Source organism: Antedon bifida, chromosome 2 (assembly GCF_963402885.1).
Source record: "Antedon bifida chromosome 2, ecAntBifi1.1, whole genome shotgun sequence".
NCBI lineage: Eukaryota > Metazoa > Echinodermata > Crinoidea > Comatulida > Antedonidae > Antedon > Antedon bifida.
The window spans coordinates 26,645,566-26,670,442 of record NC_136227.1 but is presented as its reverse complement, the minus strand read 5'-3'; the positions used below and the strand labels follow the sequence as shown (position 1 = coordinate 26,670,442).

The 24,877-nt window shown below is 31.2% G+C and overlaps 1 protein-coding gene across 2 annotated transcripts in view; it reads left to right on the top strand.

The window, feature by feature from the left end:
* LOC144858830 (neuronal acetylcholine receptor subunit alpha-9-like) overlaps positions 1-24,564 on the top strand; it is a 96,137-nt gene extending 71,573 nt beyond the window's left edge. The window contains exons 1-6 of one of the 2 annotated variants that reach the window (XM_078714956.1): positions 491-836; positions 5,142-5,278; positions 19,508-19,552; positions 19,944-20,053; positions 20,289-20,836; positions 21,522-24,564. In XM_078714956.1, coding sequence (XP_078571082.1) covers positions 743-836; positions 5,142-5,278; positions 19,508-19,552; positions 19,944-20,053; positions 20,289-20,836; positions 21,522-22,183 — 1,596 coding nt within the window. In that variant the 5' untranslated portion in view covers positions 491-742 and the 3' untranslated portion in view covers positions 22,184-24,564. Of the gene's footprint in view, positions 1-490; positions 837-5,141; positions 5,279-19,507; positions 19,553-19,943; positions 20,054-20,288; positions 20,837-21,521 lie in introns of those variants that run through there. The other variant, XM_078714955.1, reaches the window with a different exon arrangement.
* Positions 24,565-24,877: the final 313 nt, after the last annotated feature.

The window sequence follows — 24,877 nt, the reverse complement described above, 5'->3', positions numbered from 1 at the left end:
CTATCTTACCATGAACACCACTTTTTAATAGCAATAACCTATAATTTCATAATAATAATATTTAATAACACACCTAGTCTGTGGGTTGATTACGTATCACGTGCCGTACACTATTTTGATCCATCCATGATGATGATATTTCCATGAGCCTACAGTTAACACCACTTGTTATTATGTTTAAATGCATTGACATTCTCCCATTCCCAGGTGAAATTATTACTATAGATACCGTAAATTACAATTTTATAAAATAATAATGAATTCCATATTGATGCAATGAGAACAATAAAAGGTCAATATCAAAGTACTTTTCATTAATTGGAACAGATAGTTTTCAATAAATGAATCTTTAATAGTATTGCTAGCTAATACGTTTTCCCCAATTATGAAACGTCGTTCAATTGTAATGAATTGACAACACGTGACTCTTCTATTTTGATGCAAACTTCTTAAATCAATATTTGTTTTGTATAGCACGTGATCTATGCTTATTCGTCGCGCTCCGTCTGGTGAAGGATTCCCTATGTTCATGATTTTTTGTAGTAGCGGCGCTCTCTATGTGTTTACAAATATTTTATCTTTCGTTCGTGTGCATCACTCAATCACTGAGTTTCATGGTATATGCCAGGCCGGTATAAACCAACACATTGAGGCTTATGACTATCATATCTACTACGCATTTCTATTGTTACAATAATAAGCTGTTGCCAACTGGTGGTCCGTAGTTGCGAAGGCCGAAGATATGGCTCCCGTGTCGGTACGGAACCTGGGTGTTTTTACACTTGTCTTTGTGATACTCGGCCAAGTATCTTCGTTAAACGAATCCAATGAATTTGGTTAGTATTTTTGATTTATAAGTTTCCACGTCGAATGATTACTTTGCAAAAGTATTCTTTCAAGTTAGTACCGTAAGTCACTCGATATGTATAGTAAAAATTGTGATGCATATGAATTTTTCTATCGAACTATTAGGCTTAGATGATATTTTAAATTTTCAAATTGCATTTACATCTGTGTGTAATATTACCACAGCTTATGTAATAATTCAAAATATTGAAAATTAGACGCTTGATATGGCCATACTTGTGATTTAACAAAAAAGCAAGGATGTTGCGAACTAGAAATAAACTCGTTTAAAGTTGGACGTAATACACGTTCACACATTACGCGTTCTATGCTCTAAATTCATTAGTGGCTAGCATTACATCGTGTAGACGTGAATAGTGTATGCTTACGCAAGTTGTATACCATGTGAACACACGACTATTATAACCGCCATACGTGTGTAAGCTATTATATTTGTGCCTTTGTTATTTTCCTAGATATTATTGACGATTTGAACATTAAATTCAAATTAAAAAAATACAATTGAGTTCACAATTGAATTTGAATAGTTACCATAGTAACGTTCATGTTTAGTCATTGACGCTAATATTTATTCTTGCAAGATACCTCATTAGTAGTATGATAAGTTTATGACTATTAACATGAAAGCTTATTTTATATAATAATATTTGTTATATGATTATTACTATGATTTTGTATATTGCTATTGATACTTGGTTTTATGTAATACATAATAATATAATAACAAGAATGCATACATTATAATCCAGTGTAAAACATACGTGTATCAAGACAGTTTCGTCTAGTTTATTTTATTCTTGTTTCTATTTAATTCTAAGCATAAGTATAGTTTCTTATAACGTTACGTTAGATTAAATGCATTTAATTTATATTTATACGGTAAGGTTTTAAAGAGTAAGCCTAGTGGCGGATGCCTTTTGCAAAGAATCAATCTCATGCAAACATCAATCTTCGAATACAGAATACAAGCATATCAGGTCATGTCTTCTCCGTTTAGGCCCATCTAATTTGTGTCATTAATCGGAATATTGTCAACGTCAACGGGAGAAAGTATGATTACGTTTATACATGGAATAATGAATAAATCTATTCATTAATCCATGGTTTATATAACTCACATAAAATATCAGGAACAAATTGGATAATAATGTTTTCTCTAAATAAATGTTACACCTAACCATTCTCACTTTTTTTTCTTTATTTTATTTATTTTTTTCATTTATTTTATAGTATACCAAAAAAGACAAAAACAAAATCTGCAATAAACAATTCAAATACCACCATCTGAGTACATTGTTCTTAGGGAATTTAAACGTATCTTATATTCCTTAAAGATTATTGTCCTTGACATTTTTTTTAATTGTTTTTGTTAAGTTCATCATTAACTTTATTAACTAGAAAATGGCAATTCAAAGTCCGATTTTATTAAAAATAATATTTCTCAACAATAAAACAAACAATAAACAATAAAAAACAAAAATAAAAAAATTGTTCAGTAGAATATAACATTCCATTATACATTGGAAAGTGGCCTACAACATAATACTCGTTCCCATTTTATTCATTGCGGCAGTATTGTCCCGTGAATAATATTTATGTTTAAATCTATAATTATTGTGGCGACGCGCAGAGGGAATTGTTATTGTTATAGATTTATTCAATTATATAACACAGTGTACATCACGCATCGAATACTTGTTTGTAAGTAATTAAAAGTATAGATGAGTACACAAACACTTCTAGAGATTAAAATTATAGGGTTTCATAACGAATGTAATACACTATGTAGGCCTATGTTCGCAGAGCGTTCAAAGGAATCATACTGTCTGACGTTGTCTGTTGGATAGCGCTGTTGTATGTGTTTACATGGGCTACTGATCTGTCCCATGCATTACGGTCAGAAAGTGGTATGAGCATTCATTTTGAGAATCATGTTTGAAACACGAAATACATCCAACATGTATGTGACCTGCACACGGAGACAATTTTCAGATTTCTTTCCATCTTCTTTTTAATTTGTTAATTTTACGTAAAAGTTTCCCGTAATACCAGATTGTTTTCTTAAGTAAAACTTGTGACCAAAGTAATATTTAATTTGATAAATAATACAGAAAGCCATTTTAATTATACTTAGTAATATGTCTGTAATATACGATATTTGTTATGAAATTGCGTACCAGATTAAAGCATGCTTTTGATGAAAAATAAAGTTTATACAAAATAAAACGTTTAGTACTGTGTCTAAAGTTTAGTGAATTACGTACACACATAAATACGAACACATGTGCTGCAGCAAAGAGATACAAAATAATTTTGCATAGATAGTAATCAATGCATTTTCATTTGAAACCTCCCTAATGCACACTTATGTTCTCCTGGGTAATGTTAACATTGAACAAAGTATGTACGTAGACGTGATGCTTATGCGACAATTGGACTTTCCTGTGGTTCTAAATCACCAGCTATGGCAATGGCTTCTATCGAATAGTTACTTGTTTAGAACGGTATAACACAACACTCTCACATCGTATATACTGTGTTAAAGCTCTGTATATACACTATCAAACTTTATGTGACAAAAAATGTGATGTGTCCATATATGTACATGATGATGTCATATCACTACCATATTTGGACATATCCCTACCATTATTTGGGTACATCATACTTTTTTATCAAAAGTTTGATTGTATACAGATCTTAACACCAATGAGTGCTTATTCTGATCCCGTTTGTTTATTTATTATTGTATAAATATGCATGTCAAAGGAATGTAAAAAGAAAGTATAAGACATGTAAGATATATTCTAGTTAAACTGTTATTAATTAGGCCTATGTTTTATAAAAAGATATATACGTATTTATCAAAGAAATAAAACTGGGTGAAATCCCTACAAAACAATTTCTGTTTTTGACGGTTTACCGCAAACTTGAAGTTTAATCTCGTTTGAACATTACTATAGTGTTAATTTATTCGAAAAAAATGAATAACATGGTACAATCAATTAACAACATCAAAACAAAAACAATCAGAATTACTGATTAGTATCTAAAATCCCTGCAGAATCAGTACTGATTGACTTTCTCACTTCGTATCACAATTACTAATTTCGAAAGAAAAAGAAAAGAAACATGTAAGTAACTACAATTGTTGTATGTTGTGTTATATCAAGAAAAAAACACCATATTTTTAGTGTAATTTCACCCCTCCCTGGTAATATTGTATACTTTGTAGTGTTTTCCTTTTTTATGATTTAATGCCAATACATATTTTGTTAAAAATTAAAACGTCAGAGTATGGAATGTTTGGTACAAAGCAGTCATCTTCTATTGACCAATCATCGTTGAGATTATTACAATATGTTATATATTGACAGAATAAGTAAATTTAATTCTTTTTTACAGTTTAATAAGATTCAAGTGATTTATAATATAATATACATCTCAATAATGCATATGTACTATACAGAAGAGGTTTAGTAACTTCAACCACGTGATAATTTATTTTTAGGAATTAATTTGTCAAAAGTCTAGGAAATATTTCTAACTTCTAAGTTTTGTATCAAAAGAGAAAGGTAGAAAATACTTATGTATGATATATAATTTATCGTTTATCGTCAGTTCTTCCGAATTATGACATCATTTATCATTTCAAGAATTTTTCTTTCAAGAAAATGATTTCTGTCAAGCAAAAATCTAGACCACCGGATAATACCTAGCGATAATTCAATTTCTATAAAGTGATTTCACAAAACGAATTTATCGAGATACATTTTACTTTCAATTATATTGTATCTTCTGAATTTCAGACAGCTGTTTTAAAAAAGGTTATAATTAAATTGCCAATGAATGATAGCAAAACACAGAAATAAAAAAAAAAGAAAGAAATGTCACTCGATCTTGAAAAGTCAGTAACTTAGTTTAAAGCATCGCATAACTTGATTTTTTAGATGACAGGGTGCTATCGTCCTATCGTATACGGTTTATCCAATGCTTTTAATAAGACTGTTTGTGTAGAAAATCATGTTTGTCACGTGAACATGTCACGTTGTCAACTTGTTGAGAGGGAGAGGGAATATTTTTGTAGCAATATAATTCAGAATTTTAGAAAAATAATAACATTACCAGTTAAATTAATTTAACACAAATTAATAATTACATTTCAGCACACACTATGTTTATTTTCTACTACTATTTGTTTAATATTCACAAATAATACTGATAATAGAAAAAGGAATCATAATTTTACCGAATGTTTTTCGTTTTGTCTTCAGCAATGTATGGCGGGAATGAACAGAAACTATACGATGATCTGTTCCGGGATTACAACAAGAAAGTTAGGCCAGTCTGGAACTCATCACACCCAATCACTGTTTCTATGGACCTGTCTATCTACCAAATCGTAGAGATGGTAAGTAAATAATTTACACGGCTGATTCAACTTTGTTCACTTAAAGGGTAGTTCCGAGTTATTAATTATAAACCTTGGCAACAACACTGATAATTAATGCATTTTTTTTCAAAATGTTATGTGAAAGAAAGTTAAGAAGCACCACTCTTATTTTATGGTTCTCGTTCTCCTTTACCGCTGAAAAGAACAAAAAACTGTTTTTCCCGTAGCTATCCTTTAAATCTCCAACAAACACCTTCTTCATATCCACGTAAAATGGGTAGTCCGTTCAATGAAATTATAAAAACAACATTTATTTTTTTGTGATGTGAACATTATGTTGCAAAACAATTCTTCCACAGTTTATTTCTGTACCTATTTTTAACATTGTCAAATATACGTTGAGCACCCGGCCGCCTCTGGACAAGCAGGAATAACTATCAAGTATCAAGTATTGGGTTTGGTTATTATAAGCAAAATAAAGAAATTAATACACTACGGTTATTCTTTTATTGCACATATTAATTATTCCATTGACATCTGTACTATTGTCAGATGGCGAGTTATCTATAGACTAATAATAATACTAATAAATAAATAAACAATTATTTGCAATTATCCTTATTGAAACCCTGTAATTTAATATCAGTTTAGTGTGACGTTATCAAATGCTCTATTAATTTTATCTACAGTATTCCACACAAGCGACTATAATGATTAATAATGTATAATCCTAAAAAAAATATAGTTTATTATAGTATAATAAACTACGTTAGTGTTCGTATTCATCAATTACCTAAGCTATCAATGCATTAATTATAAATAAATATTTTAAATATGTTTTTTAATGTAGCCAAAATATGTTACTGTTCATTCAACTTAAAATGTGAAGAACGATATTTATTTTGCCTGAATATCAACCTTTGTTTAGTTTATATTTAAAACAATATTTGATTTTGATTTTAAAACATAGTTACGGCAGTTACGAGTGACACGTATTGTTGTCGGAACCCCTTTACCACTTGTATCGAATAAATAAATGAAATCAGTGTTAAGTGAGTCCTGATGAAATGAAAATGTTCTTTAAAATGGCAGTGAAGATGGTACAAAAAGAGAAACAATACGCAAAACACAAACGCACCCGTTACTTCAACATGTAGCTAGTGTAATTTGTTCACTACGCAGCTATTTGGTCATTCTCCCCCCTTCACATGGTTTTCTAAAGTACAAGCTAATTATAGGGCTATTCGACTCAATCGTTTCGTATGTCGTGAAAACGAACGGTCGATGAACGCCGCCGATTCAGGGAATCAATACTCATGTTCGGGTATAATATTTTATTGAAACGAATGTAACATACTCATGCAAAAGATGTCCTCTGACGCTTTATTACCTCAGAACGTTAGTTCAGAACATTTTGATTCATTCATTTGCCTCTCTCCACCCAGGTGTACAAATTGGTAACTGGCATAGACCCCAAACACGACTACGCTGATTACTAGCTGCATTATGGGATTATTTTTCCATTCGTGTTTTGATCAAAAAAATAACTGGGGTAGTAATGCGAAGCGCTACAGGCTTTGTACATTAAGCGCTACGGTATATAAGATCGACGTATTATTGTTATTGTATGATAATATTTTAATTATTAAAACGTCACCAATAAAATAAACAATACAAGAGGAAATAGTATGTATGTCATATAGCAGAAGATTCTTACCAGGGAGTTTATAAAATATTATTTTACAACTCTCTGTTCTTACTATGTCTAATAACAATAAACTGCGTGGCTGTTTCATGGCAAGCAACCGTACCGTAACTCCTAACTTACCTCCCATAAATAATCTCCTTACGCACTATACGCACTAAAAAACACATCGACGGGGTTCTAACCCCAAGTATTTTCCAATTGGGTAAAAAAACAGCTTTCTTGAAATGAAAAACATTGACTTTCAGACCAGTAACCCAGTGTGAAAAATGTATACAATCGGGTTACAATGGCATAATACGTCATAACATAACATTCCAGTATATTTATCATAATGTAATAGTGTTTTTAATTTTTAGCTATTTTTATATTGGAATGGTTTGACCGGTTTCAAACCGTTTTACAATGGCAATCAATATTCAATTGTTTAACAAATTTTACTAATATGCCTAGATATCGTATCATATCATCTTAAACAGCATTCTCTTACTCTTGCCTGGTAATCAAATTGAAAAACCGCGATCGTGTTCATTCCGAGGTCATCGATGAATTGGAAAAAATATCATTTTATTCCAAAAGCTATTGACAGTTACAAAAAAGTGTTTGTCATCGTTAATTTTTTATTTGGAATGCAGACAATTTTATCGTAATGGATTGGAACTTGGATAAAAATGAAGCTTATCTAAGTAGCAATTTATTATAATTTCCATTATTGTAAAATTTACCTTCGTAGTGTAACTAATACTCTAAAGACGGCAACAGCAACAAATGTTTTAATTGAAATGTATAAATTATAATATCAGTATTCTAAGCGGCAAATAATTTCAATCAATGAGAGAGTGAGATTAGTATAATTATATAAGGAATTATAATAGTGGCACTGTGGGAATATACGGTACCGGACGACCATTAAAGTTAAAATGTATGTTATATTTCATTTTTCGTAACACTTATATGTAGGCCTATGAATTTTATTTTTAAGCTTTAACCATTTTCATACAAAAAACTGTGGGCATCGAATTGTTTCCCATTGTGTTTTGAACGCGTGTCTGTCGTTGAAATATAAACAAAGCAAAAACGACTAGAACGAAATGTTGCCGAACTCTACTTTTGCTTATTAATGTTGTTGTATAGGGAAGTTACCCGATATTTTTGTTTTTCACTATGTTATGCTATGATTTTTATTTAGAACCAACATCCACACAATATGCTTTACAAATTATTCTTATGCGTCTTGGAGGTGTGATGAATTATGCGTCGCGTCATGTGAGAAAAATTGCGATATTAGCAGACAAGTGAAGCCAATGCCCTTGGATTGGTAGCCAAACTAGTTGTCGTATGTAAAATAATAAATGTATGCATATATAGTATCTGAAATATTGAAATTAACTATTTGATATTAGATAAATTCACATTGATTAAACTTTCAACATGCATGTTTGAATAATATAAATGAAAGGAACTTGCACTGAGAAAATGTATGAATTATGTTTTTGCAAGACCCTTATACACACATGCGCAGGATGTATATTTCAAACTAACATTTACAGCCTCATCAACTAATACAATTCAATAATGTTCACCAAAGTAAAGCTATAATTATTATTGATTTTATCGTCTATTTAAACATTTTTTTTACCGGTACATCTCATCCCATAGCTTATGTCCTTGAATATGAATAAAATTAGCCTGAGAGTAAGATTGGTTCTAGAACATATCAATACATTAGGTAATAACCTTAGACCTAACTTTTGTCTTAAATAAAGTTTCCAAGATGATGTGGTCCCTTGAGAAAGGAGTTTTTTTTTTAAAGATGTAGCAAGTTTTAAAATCATCATGAATACTATTATACACTCCCTCTGGCAGCTTTTGTTCCTATTTTTTGATTTGCTGTGTTGAATGTTGTACCTAATTAAACTTGGGAGATGGACACGTTACGAGGAAAGTATCTTATGCATGGGTTAAATTGGTTGAAACACGATTATGGAATAATAATTAAAGAAAATTGTATTGAGGCGAGCATCAGTGTCTGGACAAGTGTCTAATATCATTTAGCCACACATTTCACATGTGCGGTGGGCAAAAGTGGAAAAAGGTGCCAACACTTATGATGTGTTACATAATCTTCTACATGATTCCACTGTTGCCGCTTTACTTTTAGTTCATTGGAGTTTGAATCGTCTTCATCTTCTTTCCTAAACAATACATTTCTTAGAAGATGTTGATTTGATAATGTTTTAACTTTTTTTCAATTCAAATAAACATTTATTTCTTTCATATTCATTTGAGTAAAACATTATAATTTCTGATATTTTATATATATATATATTTTTTAGAGTTATAATACAGTAAATCATAATGTATAAAAAAGGTAATTCAGTTATATAAAAAATGAAAGAGGCAAACAAACCCAAGAAAATATCTATCAATTGGAAAAAAAAAATCCAATTGAAAACTTGTATATTGGTAAGAATATTATATAAATTATACTTATATATATATAAATGTAAACATAACTGCTGCACATAATACATCACAGACACACACACACACATACCAACAGTAAAGAAAGCAATTTCGTAAAGTTTCTAAAGTTAAAAAATATTACAAAATAGAGAAAACAATTAGTTATAATTTGAAATAAGATATTCTTTAAGTTTAAAAGAGAACATTTTGCTAGATGATGAAATTTCGGGAGGTAGATTAATGAATAGTTTAGAACCACTATATCGAATGTTATGTTTCATTTTAGTTAGTTTAAGTTGAGGAAGATGAAGGTCCCGTGATGATCTTGTGTTATACGAATGGATTTCAGAGTTAATTACAGGAACAATTAGAAGGCAGTTTGGAATTAATATGTTCATAGACGAAAATGCATTGTTGGAGTTTATTGATATCGTGCACAGTTAAGAGTTTAAGGTTATAAAAAAGGATATTAGAATCTGTATCTGTTGGTCAGGAATTTTTAAAATGATTGAATGTTTGGTAACTTTTTTTCTATTTTGTTCATATTTTATACAATAAATTACTTTATTATATGATTTTATAGTACAGGTATAATAGTTTGAAGTTTGTAATCGGTAAACTGTAGGTACATTTATGAATTGTATTTTTCTAAATTCTAAATAGGTTTTATTATTGTTGCTTTTATAAGAGTTTATATCTTCTTTGTTTTGTATAATGGTCAGTTGATGTATGAGGTTTAACTCTTTATTTCAATATGTTTTTTTCGTATATTCTAACAGTCAATAAGTAAAAAGAAACTCACATACTAACACAAGAGATCGTTCATCCAATATGCTATCATGATCTACATCACATTCAAAATTCTAATATATTATTATGCGAGGCCTTGATGGGATTTGTATTACGCAACTTGTTACTCAAAAAGCTACTGTACGTTTACACGTAATCCGTAATGATCTGTTGCCACTGCTTCAGGACATTGCAAGTGAATTAACTTTCACATATTACATAAACCGCAAGCCGAGTACATTATGCGCAATTAGAAAACGCGCTTAAATCTAGTACGTGTTCGTCTCGTTCACTGGAGATGATACCCCTGGGCTCCGCCCCGGGCATTCAGCATTTAAATACATTTTCTAGAAATCGATTTTTACTCGATTAATATAGTTTTACTATCATTCTGTATACATAACGGTAGGTGCTTCTAAAGGGCGGGAACGCTGTTGGAGCAACAAATATAAACCAAATAACAATGTTTTTATGACGACGATGCATTTAAGCAAGATTTATTCTGTAGGCCTAGTTGTGTGTACAACTGAGAGAACTGATGTTCAAACATATGTTTTAAATCTTGGCCTAGATATTTGGGATGACTGCGGTATATTTTCACTAAATAGTGTTAAAAGATGTTTTGCTCCTGATTTATTTCACAGAAAAATATCTCTATATTATATGTCGTATTAAAATGCATATTCTCCTTGTTCGTTTTACTGGAAAGTGTCCCCTTAAAGATGTAGAATTATTACTTATAGATATTCATTTTGTGATTCTTTAAACCGTACAAAGACATTATGAAACGATTATCCAGACTTATTAGCAATCACATACTATTATTGACATCTAATTAACCCTTTTACAATTAAATCGATTGTTAACATGTAATTTAAACATAATTGTTCATAATGTTAATGAAATCAAATTTTTAGGAAATTATTCATTTATTAACTAAGCGTGATTTCTATTGATTGATTGGTGAAACATTAATGTTAGACATATTCATTGTTCATTTAGTTACAATTTAATTTTGTAGTAGGTAATGTGCAATATAATATTGTTATTCATTATTAATAAAGATTTATTTTTTTCTATGATATGTTTCTAATGGATAGTATACTTATCCACCGCATACAAAACCAACATTATAATTAATAAGGCTGTATGAGTAATTTACATAGATAATATTGAACAATTTGTGCGATTTTAGAAAGCTACTAATTATGGCACGGTCGGTACATCTTTTCAAACAATCATGTAGGCATCAGTTTTGATAAAATTCAATACTTTTTAAAAAAAAATTAAAAATCACTAGCACAAAGTGGTATTGGCTAAAGCCCTGTGGCCGTATTCACCAATCACACGTTTGACTAAGGGAAACACTTTCTATTAAAATTAAGAAAAATCTCCTATCTAAGTGAATACAATTTAAGGGAAATACTTAATATTATTGGAAATATCTCACTTAAGTGCGATTGGTGAATATTGGTTTATAACCCTCTTCTCTGGTTTGTAACCTTTCTTCTCTGGCGTGTAACACTTCTTTTGCTGGTGTGTGACTCATGTTTCCTGACTCGTGTTCCCTGACTTATATCTTCACTCCTCCCTTTTTTGTAATAACCTCTTTCATAAGTTTTCTTTTTCATTGATCTTATGTTTTCCTGGTTTGGAAAGTTTTTGGTGTTTAATGAGCTCACTTCTTCTTCCTGGTTTCCAATCTTATACTCTCTAGTTTTTCCCCACCCCGCATCATCCTTAATCTTTCTTCTTTTGAAAAATAACGTTCCAAAGAAGAACAGCCTACTTTTTAGTCGCGTGAAACGCGACTCTACAGCTAACTATGTCGGTCGGTTGGTCGGTCGGTTGGTCGGTCGGTCGGTTGGTCGGTCGGTCGGTTGGTCGGTAAACACTAACTTGAGCACGCGACTGTAGCCATGTATATGGCCTTGTTTTATCGTCGTCACAACAATTCTTTCCTATATCTGTATATGTTAGCCGAACTTCAACTATGTCTGCAGTTATCCATCATCCTCACAATCATTTCCTTGTTCATCAAGATAACTGTAACCACCGATGTCAGCCGAAGCATCACCTCAATCCAAAGGTGTACTCTTTTCACAACGCAAGTCATTACTCTTTTTATTCAGAGTGACTTCTGTTAGCCAAGCTTCTGTCCGAATTGCTTCTTTCCATTTTGCCGTTATTCTAGAAACAAAAAGAGCTGTTTCAACATACATACAGTCATTGTTATGTCATAAATTCTTCCGACGACCAATTCATCGTATTATTTTTATTTTACGATAGACCTCTACTGCGTTTGTTATTCGAATTATGTAAATTTCAATGCACCGGTAGCGTTGACATACATATTCAACGACTAAATGTTATCAACTTCAGCAATCCAGCCTTACGTGGATATTTTCTGTGAAGCGTAAAGGGCATTCAATGTGGAGCATTACAGGCATGCATTTCAGTTTCAGATTCAGGGTGTTAAAATTGAAATAGAAAATGAATTTTTAATGGCCAAACGTATGAGCTGTTGAGTTGATCAGTTTAGAAACACTCAACCAAGACGAATAATTTCAACACACTCTGTTAAATAAGAGATTATTCTAAATTCAAATGCAAATTTTCTTCGCGTTATATTTACCTTCCTCTCATTATAGTAGTTTCAGTAAGTAACTTTAGCGGAACCGGCCGCTTATGGAGAAACACAATATTATTATTATTATGAACAGTACTAATATTTATTTACCAACCATGTTTCTGCTGTATATTTGTGAATTGCCATTCATTCTATTGCATTAATATGTTATACTGCTGGCAAGCCACGTGTAGATGTACCATTACTATGTGTGCCGGTGTTTTGAAAGCGTTTTTCGAATAAATTATTATTATATAATAGAATAAAGATAGCCCTGACAGAGAATACAGTGATACATTGAAATGCCATTACAATTTAAATTATGATCGATGTTTTATTTACAGTAGAACCCGTGTTCTTAATATGGGTTTCCCTTGCATTGTGTTATAACATATATTTCCCCAGGGTTTGATTTCCTTTTTTATGCCACATTGATTAAACCCATTTAATGTTTGTTATAACGTAACATTAATAATGATGTTATTACTACGTGCGTATTACTTAGTAAATGTATGTATACCCAACGCATTGTGAATCTGTAACCACCGATCAACAGCATTAATGTTAACAATGATAACCAACACGTATGTATTGTAACCAATGCGTTTTAAATTGTAACCATGAACGATCGCCAATACATTGTAACCACCGGTCACCAACACGTTATTTATTCTAACAACGATAACCAACACGTTATGTATTTTAACCAACGCGTTATGTTTTGTAACCAACACGTTATGTATTGTAACCATCGCGTTATGTAATGTAACCATGACAACGCGTTATGACGTGTTGTAACCAACACTCACCAATGCATTATAACTAACTACATGTATTACCATTATTTTACTAACAACGATAAAAACACGTTATTGTTGTAACCAACCATCACTAACACGTAACGCATCGTAAAAAATGATAAGTAATAATCATACGCTTTGTATTACAACGATAACCAACACCGTGGTTATCGGCTAATTAAAATAATGAAACAACAATAATTGTGTATACAAATTATAAAATTATTCAGTGCAACTATAATAAAAGCATATTCGTGTACGATGTCGATAAACTTAAAATAAAATTGTGCTTTAGGGCACTTATTTAATGTAAGCGGATCAATAGTACATAGAATTAAAAGCAACAAGGCCAACAGCCATAAGTCGCGTGCTAAAACGCATAGTGATACCAGACCGACCGACCGACATAGTGAACTATAGAGTCGCGTACACGACTAAAAATGGTAATTATATACTTTCATATTTTTTCCATAATAATTATCAACTACTGCATCTGCTGCCGAGTTTTTTTTTATTTGCCCTAAATATGTTTAAAATATTTAAATGTTTGAATTTTACTTAATACTAAATTCAACCGGTTATTGACTTAATCATTTTTGTTCATAATAAACACACATAATTATGTTTCAATTATTTCGGTCAGCAGACAATGGTATCCGACACGCCCTCTCTATATTTTTCTGCCATAACCTAATAGGAAAAAAATAATGCATCCGGCACCTTTCACATTGTAAAATATATTTTACTATCGTGCATTCAGGTTTTCTTTTGTTCATAAGCTGTATCTAAATAAGTTAAAATAAGTATTGTTTATCTATTGATTTCACACTGCTATCCCTATACTAACTTTAGAAAACTATTATTTGATCATTATACGTTATATTATTAAAAGTACGTTTTAACAAAAGGATGATTGATGGAATTGTTGTGAAAATGAACAACCATTATAGGAACACGAACAATCCTACTTGTAGCAATTCTATAATTTTCACACAATGCTTTTGGCATTATGTAAATGAATATAAATATTTATAGGTTGTATTTCAGACTGTTCGGGTCCTAAATATCATTTAGTATCTATTCAATATTAAAAACGTATAGGCGTGACAGTTATAGGCCTCTAGCATAATGGATATAAAGACGAAGACATTATGTAATAGTAAAATCGTTTATTGCTATAACTCATTAATAATAATCGTTATGGTTTCAATGTAATTTTATGCTTTTATTTTCAATTTAGTTGTATGCCTTTATAAGATGAAAATAGTAGTTTATAATTTTACTTATTTTTAATTAATATTAATTATATGGTTTCAGTAGCCTATACAGTAAATTCCTTAAAATATTTTACGTAATTTATTTATGCATCAATTTGAATTAAGACTCTTCAATGCCTGATTAAAATACAAACCATTGTCACTGTACAAAAAACAACACGTAATCTGCTTTAATCGTTCTAATTAATATTAATCGTCATGGTTTCAAAATATAATTGCCATAAAATACAATATTTGTATTTGTTTTCAATTTATTAGAAGCGCAAACTATTTTTTTATATCAAAGTCGTGTTATACAAACACATTATCATTACAATATTGTAAAAACTGTAGCAAGACAATTTGATGGTATCTGTAAAATTCATTACAAGATCATTTTAATGAGATCTTTTATTTTATTAGTATTGACAAAATGAATATTGATCATAAACGCAGTTTTTAGAGAGTAGCAATAAAACATTATAGTGTATGGGTTTTACCAATTGTACGTGACATTTGTTAGGTTAGCCATATAGTAATGTAATATACTGTATGTATACAAACACAACCGATGAATATCGAAGAACGTATTTTATATTACACTCAATGTGTAATTATTGCATTAAAACCAACTTTTTGGATTTTTAGATATGTTATGTTCAGGCCAATTATTAAGAGTTTTACTACAGATCATTATGTCGGTCGGATGGTTGGTCGGTCGGTCGGTCGGTTGGTCTGTCGGTTGGTAAACACTAACTCAAATTTGAGCACGCGACTGCAGCCGTGTATACGGCCTTGTTCTTACTTAGTGCAAGGGATAGTATATTACTTCATGCACCCTTTAAATTAAACTTAATAGAGGTATTAACAAGAAAACTCATAATATTAATCTCAAATAGTTTTATTAAATATAACGATATAATGAGAGCACACCCATGCAAGTGTACTAAAGTGACACAAAAAAAAAAGTTCTGCAAATTCTGTTTTTGAAATTCAGTCACGTCACGATGCAGGAAGTTTAGAAAAGACTAACATATACTATCTTGAATAAGTATTACTTGGATAGAGGCCTATTTGACAAGAGCATTGAATTATGCTTGTCGTTTTACTGTCAATACATTGATTGAGCTCTGTCACTCGTTTTTCTTTTTTTTTTCTTAGCTTATCTTTACAGTACGGACTAATGACCGATGCATGTAACAGGAAAAAGAAATCGCTATGTGGTTGGTAGAAAATGATGGATGGAAAAATAAATATGCCTGCTTTAAACAGTCTCTGTTATTCACTTAATTATTGTCACATTACTTTCGTATTTGTCATCATTTACTTCATATGTCCATCTGTCTCAATTTATTTAAGTACCGTAAAACTAATGAGAATTATAATACGCATTAATCCAGTTTGTTAGTTTTAAAAGAAATGCCGGTGGTTTGTTGATAGTAGTAAGAAATCGATTATTCTTAAAATAAATAATACTAATAACGTATTATCTATATTACTTTTATCTTATCACGTTAATAGATAAAATGCAATAGTTACGGTTTATCAGGTAAGAGCACTTTTTCCTCGGTACATACATTAACTTCGGGTCATACGATAACATTCACCCAATTTCAGCGTACGTTTCTGTGTATATTCATCATGGTGACTAGTTTTAATAATATCAAAGTTGTTATAACAGTACTAGTTTAGTGACTGACTTGTGCATGTATGCTAATCGAAGGGTAATGTGATAAGTTGTGAATAATCTAGTGATAGGTGAAAGCAGTAATGCATTAGTTAATGAATAAGTGGGTCGATGTACTAAACAACATATAGGAAATATGGAATGTGTTCAGTAGAAATAACAATTTAAGCATTTAATGAAGAATATGAACGTGTACGAAGAAAAGAACGAACTCATAAACAAATAGATAAATGATATGAAGATCTTGTTACGTTAAATTTATTTCGTTATTGATTTTGTCGCCGATTTATTGAATTGTTATACCAATCATTGATCGAATTTAGTTTGTGTTCAGTTGAAAATTGTGTTTCGGTTCCGTCGCGACAAAAAGAATGTTTTCATTTCATCTCTTTGCAAGGCGATACAATGAGCAATCAACAAATTAATATATATTTGATTCTCGGGCAGGATGGACATAAAATGAAAAAATAGGTTATTGAATATTGTATAACAATATTTTATGAATATGTTATAATACAATTATTTAAAATTATGACTGTGAGATCACACGTTCTTGATGAGAATATGTTGTTAAATGTTGTTAACGTGTCACGTTGGTTGCCTGTTAACACATTGTTTAGAAGAGTAATAAGGTTACAATTGTTCGAAAGGCCATCGATTGATTAAATGCTGTTGGAAACGAAAGAGATATGTTGTTAATTAGTTGCTGTAATGGATTAATTAAATGAATGTTGTAGAAATTATGAAATTAATTTATAATTCAATGATAGTTTGTTTATAACATTTTAAATTTTGTTCCATTATGTCGATATATACGGTAATTGTTGACCCGGGTGAGGGGTAATCTAGAGATAATTATTATATCCCAAAATGAGGACGAGGGATATTATGCAACGCCAGATCACAGAGGGCTATATTCTGAACGTGTTCCGTTTTGTATAGTACTTGTTAGATTAATAATACATTAACCGTTCTTTTTCAGTTTAAAAAAAACACATAAAGAATAATATTAATATCTCTATCACATACTTAAACCGGTGTACAATAAGTTTCTTTTACATGTACTAACTATTCCAAAGGTGCATTTTTTTCGTACTGTAACTGCATGGCCACTGAACTTACTAAATCCTCGAAGTCGGCTAAGTCTGGATGTTTAAATCGTTTTGAAACCACCAGTGATTGTTGTCAGTGGCTTTACATTGGCCGAGATCGATTGCATTCAGACATACACAATTAAAAAATACTGTATTTATATATACACCACATATCAGATTCTGTGAATCGCAGTTATTAATTTAACATATTTAGGCCTACCTAATAAAATACTTAATAATATTTGTCGAATATTCACATGGTGCAGATACATATTAAACAATGTCTGTATTAGCTCAATTAAGAAAGAAAATATCGGTTTTGGCCATAACTTCTGAAATAAAAAGAGAAAATTATAATTATAGCGTAGTGGGCGCTGTTTTATATAAAAATATCAATCAAACTACTTTAAAAATAAATAAAAATACCTGCATCCTACTTTTCCAAACGTGTTGAATTGTACAGCTAATTAAGAGAGAGTTGTTCAAGTTTAAAGGTGGTACTTACTTAGATTAAATAACTTGCTTTGAGGTATTTTAATTCCATTCTTCAACAAAATGTTATGGACAACGTACCTTTTCGTGGTCAGCTGCTGTTCTCTGGAACGCCCTTCCAAAATTATATCAGAAATGCTGAATCACTCACCATATTCAAACAACTCCTGAAATCCCACTTTTTAATTTGCATTTTCTTTCTTCTCTTTCTTTTTGCTCTTCTTTTTTCTGTTGATTGTTCAGCGCTTAGAGGCGTCCTGCATTTTGCGCTATAGTAAATTGAATATTATTATTATTATTCTTGATTGACTCTTATACTGATACTTAAAAAATATATGTTTAGTGCGCTGTAACTTCTATTTTTGTTAATGTTCTAAATATTTAGTATTTTTTCAATAATAGTATACAGCAATAAAACAAATCGTATGCATAGTTGTCACTGCAGATTAAATGGAATATTATTGATATTATGGAATAAACGTGAACCGAACATTAATGCATTTCCAAAGAAAAAAAGAACAGTGTATAGAATGTTACACACTAGGAAAAAAATCGTTCTGCTATTCAGATCACTTACATTTAATCATATTTTGAAGTCTATTTTGATTTATGACTTTAATAGAATTTAAAGTGCTTATATTGGCATTGAATTGCGGGAACTGAGCGAGTTATTGCATTTAATTTGTATTTTAATTCAACACAATCTCGGCTATTAATTGATTTTTTTTAACGAATTACACTCTTGAGAATTAAAGTATTATATAGACCCGTAACAAGATATAAAATAGAAATGAGTAACCTATGCTGATGGTATCAACACTTTAATCATGTTTACTTTTTAGACTAAAGAGTAAAAATATTACAACCTGCCTGTTGGTTGTATTAATTTCTAGGGATGGCGGTGCTGTTGGTGTTATGGGGATTTACACTTCATAATTTACCACTGGGTTAGGTTTTTAAGTAAGGTCTTAATAAAAAAAAAAAGATACAAATGAAGTAATTCTTGGAAAACAAAATTAAATTTACAGTAGAGTACTTTGATATTCTAAATGTTTGTTCACTACTTTAACAAACATATCTTTCTTATATAAATGACATGAAAATTACGTCCGCTAAGTTGTAACTACTTATAAATAATTTCCTATTCACATATGACTTTTCTTGTGTTCCCAAGATTGTTGTATAATAGAGATAATAGTGTTTGTATCGCTTTGTTACTGGAAACGTGTCGTGTAAATACGTCCTTGGAGATTCAATGGGGAGAGCGTACACAGAATACATTGTTGATGTGTTCACATTTTGGATCATAATTTTCTTTGTATCTTTCAGGATGAACGAAATCAAGTTTTGACGACAAATGTATGGATAGAACAGGTAATTAGATGTATTCACAACTCTGATTTCAATGTCAAAACGTGCTACAAAATACATTATCTAACCGCTGCCATGTTACTTCAAATAAGACAACCAAGTATATATAGATATATAGTAAAACTGTCTGGCCTCAAATCCCATATTGTTAGGATCATTTTACAGGGCGAGTATCATGCTGTTAGACTTACTAATAACAATGAGTATGCCTCACATTATTTTATTTTCAAAAAGCGCCCTCACAATCAACAGAAAACGAATAAAAACTCTTTTTGTAATGAACATTTGATTTCAAATAAACTGCAATTTGAAACATCTCGCACCATACATAAACGTAAACATAATTATACACATACAAAAAAAATGTGTTTATTTTTATTGTATTCATGTATAGCATTGGGATGATTTGAAACTAACATGGGACCCCGTTGACTACGATGGTATTGAAATTCTACGCATTCCTGCAACGGAGCTGTGGATGCCTGACATTACTCTTTATAACAAGTAAGTGACAACTGGGTTTGTTTACATATTTGCGTGCGTAGACGTAGTAGTGCGAGTGGCCTGCGGTAACAGGCTTCGAGCCGCATGCTATTTCCCCACATTACGTTTTATTTTTATTTACATTTTTTTAATAAAATCAAAGATTGGTTACTTATGTGTTTTAATATTATACAGATGTTGATGTTTCATCCATAAATTTAGTTTATTATATAAATTTACTTATTGTCTTTTTCAGTGCCGATTCTGCGGACTATGTTTCGAATAGTCGAGGATCCAACGCACTAGTAAACTTCACCGGAACTGTTTCGCTTTGGTCAAAGCCAACTTTAGTGCGTAGTGTCTGCAAAATTGACATTAAATACTTCCCTTTCGATATGCAAGAATGTTTAATGAAATTCGGTTCATGGACTTACACTAGCTACGAGATGAATTTACTGAAAAAGGAACAGTTGCCAGATATGTCCGGCTACATACAGAATGAACAATGGGACCTAAAATACGCAGTCGCTCGGCGCAATGACGTCAGGTACCCATGTTGTTCGTACACCTACCCGGATGTCACATTTTATTTTGGTCTCAAACGGAAGCCGTTGTACTACATTTACAATTTATTAATGCCGTGTATGCTTCTGTCGAGTTTGTCACTTTTAGGGTTCTGTATGCCGTATGCCGTGGGAGTTGTAAAAGTATCTCTCAGTGTTACTTTGATATTATCGTTAACCGTGTTCCTATTGTTAGTAGCAGAAATGATGCCGCGGACGTCGGAAATCGTTCCAGTTATTAGTAAGTTTATTTAATTTAAACGATGTGAATATATATTTAATTTATTAAGACCAGCATTACATTAATATAAATAAAAGCAACAATAACATATAACATGAATAGTAGTAGCCAAAACTCTTTTTCATCAAATGTATGCCAATTAAAAAACGATTTTGTGGGTAGTTTTTCGGTAATAACTTTATTATCACCATTTGATCGAATGAAAAGGAAAGAAATGTGTCTCATGAAACACAGATACTAAATAACTGATCGTTAAATATACATAACTTTTGTATCATTTTAACATATTTGTAATTATAATATATTTGCAATATGTTATAATATAATAATTAAACATACATACTGTATTACCCTAATTAATAAATACGTTACTATATGGTTTCCACCAATCAACATAAAATAAACATATGAGCATAAACAACAATTGCACGCTTTCCCACCAAAGATTAAATTCGAATATACTGTATTCACCTATAAACATTAAAAACGCTGTAATTTGTTTACTCTTTTTCCACCAGTAAACAAATGTATAAACATAATTATGTTCCACCATAAACAAACATACAATATTGCATTATGTTTCCACGTAGATGTAAATATGAAAATATTGACATTGCAACACAAAATATTACATGGCCATTTGGACTTAAGCTATTAGTAATACATATGTGTGTTTTTCCAACAGGCCAATACTACGCAGCGACAATGTTCCTCATTGCATTTTCCACTGCCATGAACGTGGTGGTTCTCAACATAAACGGACGTGGAAATGGCACAGCACCTGTTCCGCATTGGCTCAAAGTCATTGTTGTAGACTACCTTGGTTCGGCATTGTGTATTCAATGTGATCCACCCGGGTGCCGTAAACGTAACCAGCAAAGTCCTCCAGAATCTGATTTTCGAAATTCGTATGTTGAGCATCATCGTGGAAGTACGAGCCAAATTGTAAAACGCGATGGAAGTTCTCATAGTATGGGCAGTAGGAATATTCGATTCGGCAATTTAATCCCAGAACATGAAATTCTACTAGAAGATAAGAATGGAAGTCCAGGGGGTAGAGGACCATTTGGGGGTGTCGGAGGAGAGGATCATGGAGATAATCGATTGATTAAGCTTGAGAGGTCAGTGGATGGCATTTTAAAACACATGAAAAACGCACAACGTAAGAAGGATAAAAGCAGTCATTTGCGACAGGAATGGAGCGCGGTTGCAAGAGTTCTCGATCGCTTTCTTCTCATACTATTCCTAACGAGTTCCGTTGTTACTTCAATTATCCTTCTTACACAAGGAATACCGGACAGAGAACAACCATCATCCAATGACACAACGATAGAAGAAGTGAGCTAGATTATGGCATCTATCAATATTATAGATTAAAATAGACGGATATACACATTGGTCGTTACGCAAAAGAGGTGACATTCTGATTCTAGTATAAGAACTTCAATAGATAATTGAAAAAAAAATCAACAAAAACTATGCATTTTTAAACTATAGACTTAACTAATGCTTATAATGCTAATAATACAAATTATTGGTATATCCTTTTATTACGGTATTGAATGTGCTCAGTTTTTATTGTGTGAAAGGAAAACGCCTGTCGATGTAACACCTGTGTTAATTTTTGTTATTAAATTAAAAAGTATATATGTTTGTTGGTAAAATGATAGGAAATATTGATTGGCTGTATGCAGCCCGGAAAACGCAGACAAGCTAGCGATATTACGTCGAATGATCATAGACGTATCTGCACCTCCGGAATAACTGTTTACATGACTTTCTTTCTTATGAATATGACCAAACAATGTGTCCAATGTGTCAATTTAGACGAGTTTACAAACACACATTCACACATAGGGCCTGTTCAAGCATATTTATTTACCCGGGTAAGTTGGTTGCTACCTACACTGCGATAACTGCCAATTTTCTCGTCTCAACATACCATAATGATTTAAGTAAGAGTATAGTTTTAATCAAATATATGGCTATGTTTAGCTATTTTTGTTTTTCCCTAGTAATTGTGCAGCTGAAGAAAAATGCACACTTTATCATACATGTATTAACCCTGTGATTCTTGCCAGCTAGAATGATGGCACAACTGCACATGGGCATGTTGATATCAAAGTCATGCATGACTAATAGTTTAATCAGAATATCAACCAAGTATTAGTAGGGCAATAGTAGCAAGAGTAAATATAACAAATACTTATGCTTAATGCCTGTAAATCACTAGCAATATTAAATATTTTTGCTAAATAACTGTATATACATTAGCGGAAATATTAAATTGTTTAAATTTTTGTTCTTTAACATAAACTTAGAGCCTGATAAAGTCTACATAACACATGTCTTTATAAAGTTTATTTTGTGAGGATCTTACGTCATTCGTTGTGAAGTAATTCCTGTAAATAATCCCACCTCAAAGTGGCGTGATAATGTGATATTTTGGTTTAATATCGTACATTGTTACGTAATGCTTAATTGATATCTTCCAACATACATTCGCTAATAAATGTTTTACAGTCTTGTAACTAGACTAGATTAAATGCATTAGAACCCCCGAGGGGAGAACTTCCGGACCCAACTGAATATGGCCGTAGTGTTCAGACATAAATTACCTTTCGTTCATTAGTGTCTCCGTAATAGTGGTATCGCAAAGGAGGGTTTCTATTGTAGTGGGCTGTATCGTTTGTATCAACTGCATATTATTATGGTTTCTTTAAACGAAAATATATAAATAAACTATTTGTTTTGTTTCATAAATATATAGCATTAATATTTACTTAAAATATGTTTTAATTATTACCAAATTGTCGTTTACTGACATCGTGTCTGAATATGTGAACGAGCTGTTATTATATTGATTGGTAATCGATATATTGGTTGGTAATCAATAATTCTTATCAACCTGATCGAACTTGTAACATTGTAAATCATGGTACAGCTTTTTGTTTTTAATCGTGTACGATTTTGCTCTTCTAGTATACTATTAGTTTATACAATTCAGAAGTTTCTTGATGTTGTTTTCTTTTAAACGGTCGTGAATAAAACAAAACTACTACTGTATGTATTAGATGTAAATCAATAATAATATTTCGGTAATAATAACCGTAATAATAATAGTTTATAATTATTTTAAAATATACAAGTCAACATTGTCGTTTTTTTTAAAAATACGATTTTCCAAAAAAGTACAAATAAGCGCCCTCTATAAGTTTATATTGAAAAATGTAATGTGCTTGATGAATGCAGAAAAGTTTTCCTGAAATTAATATTGTTATCTTCTTCGATTGCTACAGTTTGATATTGCTATGTTGCGATAGGTTATAAGGTATGATGGCAGTGTCAACACTCGTGTCATCTTGTAAATATTAAGAATCTAAAAAAAAATAATAATATACAGTAAAATTAATCAACGGCCAACTGATTATTCGTTATTTATGTTTAAAACAACCGTGCATGAGAGAGTATAATTATGCAAAGTATAATAAGTAATGTCATTCAAGCATGACTTGAATTAATAATTAAGTTGTAAAGGCATATTACCTTAATATCTTCTTAGACAAGTTGAAACTTACTTTTGGTGACTATTAATTGTAATATGTTTTATTGTTCAATGCGTAGATGGTTATTTCGTTTGTTTTCTATTACTCATTGACTTTAGTTAAGTAGCCCCAAGTATTGTATATTACATTAAACCAGGTTTAAATATAGTAGAGAAAATTGAATATTGTAATATAACGTGCCGATATTATTTATTTTGTTTGTGATCAAAAACTAAGTTTGAAGAATAGAGAAATCGTTTATAAAACTGGGCATCAAGTATAACAAAATATTTGGGGCGCGCGCTGTTCTCCCTATCCTAATACACAGTGTTCTTCTCAATGTTTATGTTGCAAAACTAATAATTTAACTAAGAAAAAAGTATTCCTCATTTTGAATTGGCGTAACTATTCAATCGGATGTTGTTTTGAATGATGGAACAAAAATTGAACGTCTGTGGATAATTTACTTACAATCTCCAATAACAAACCATGACCT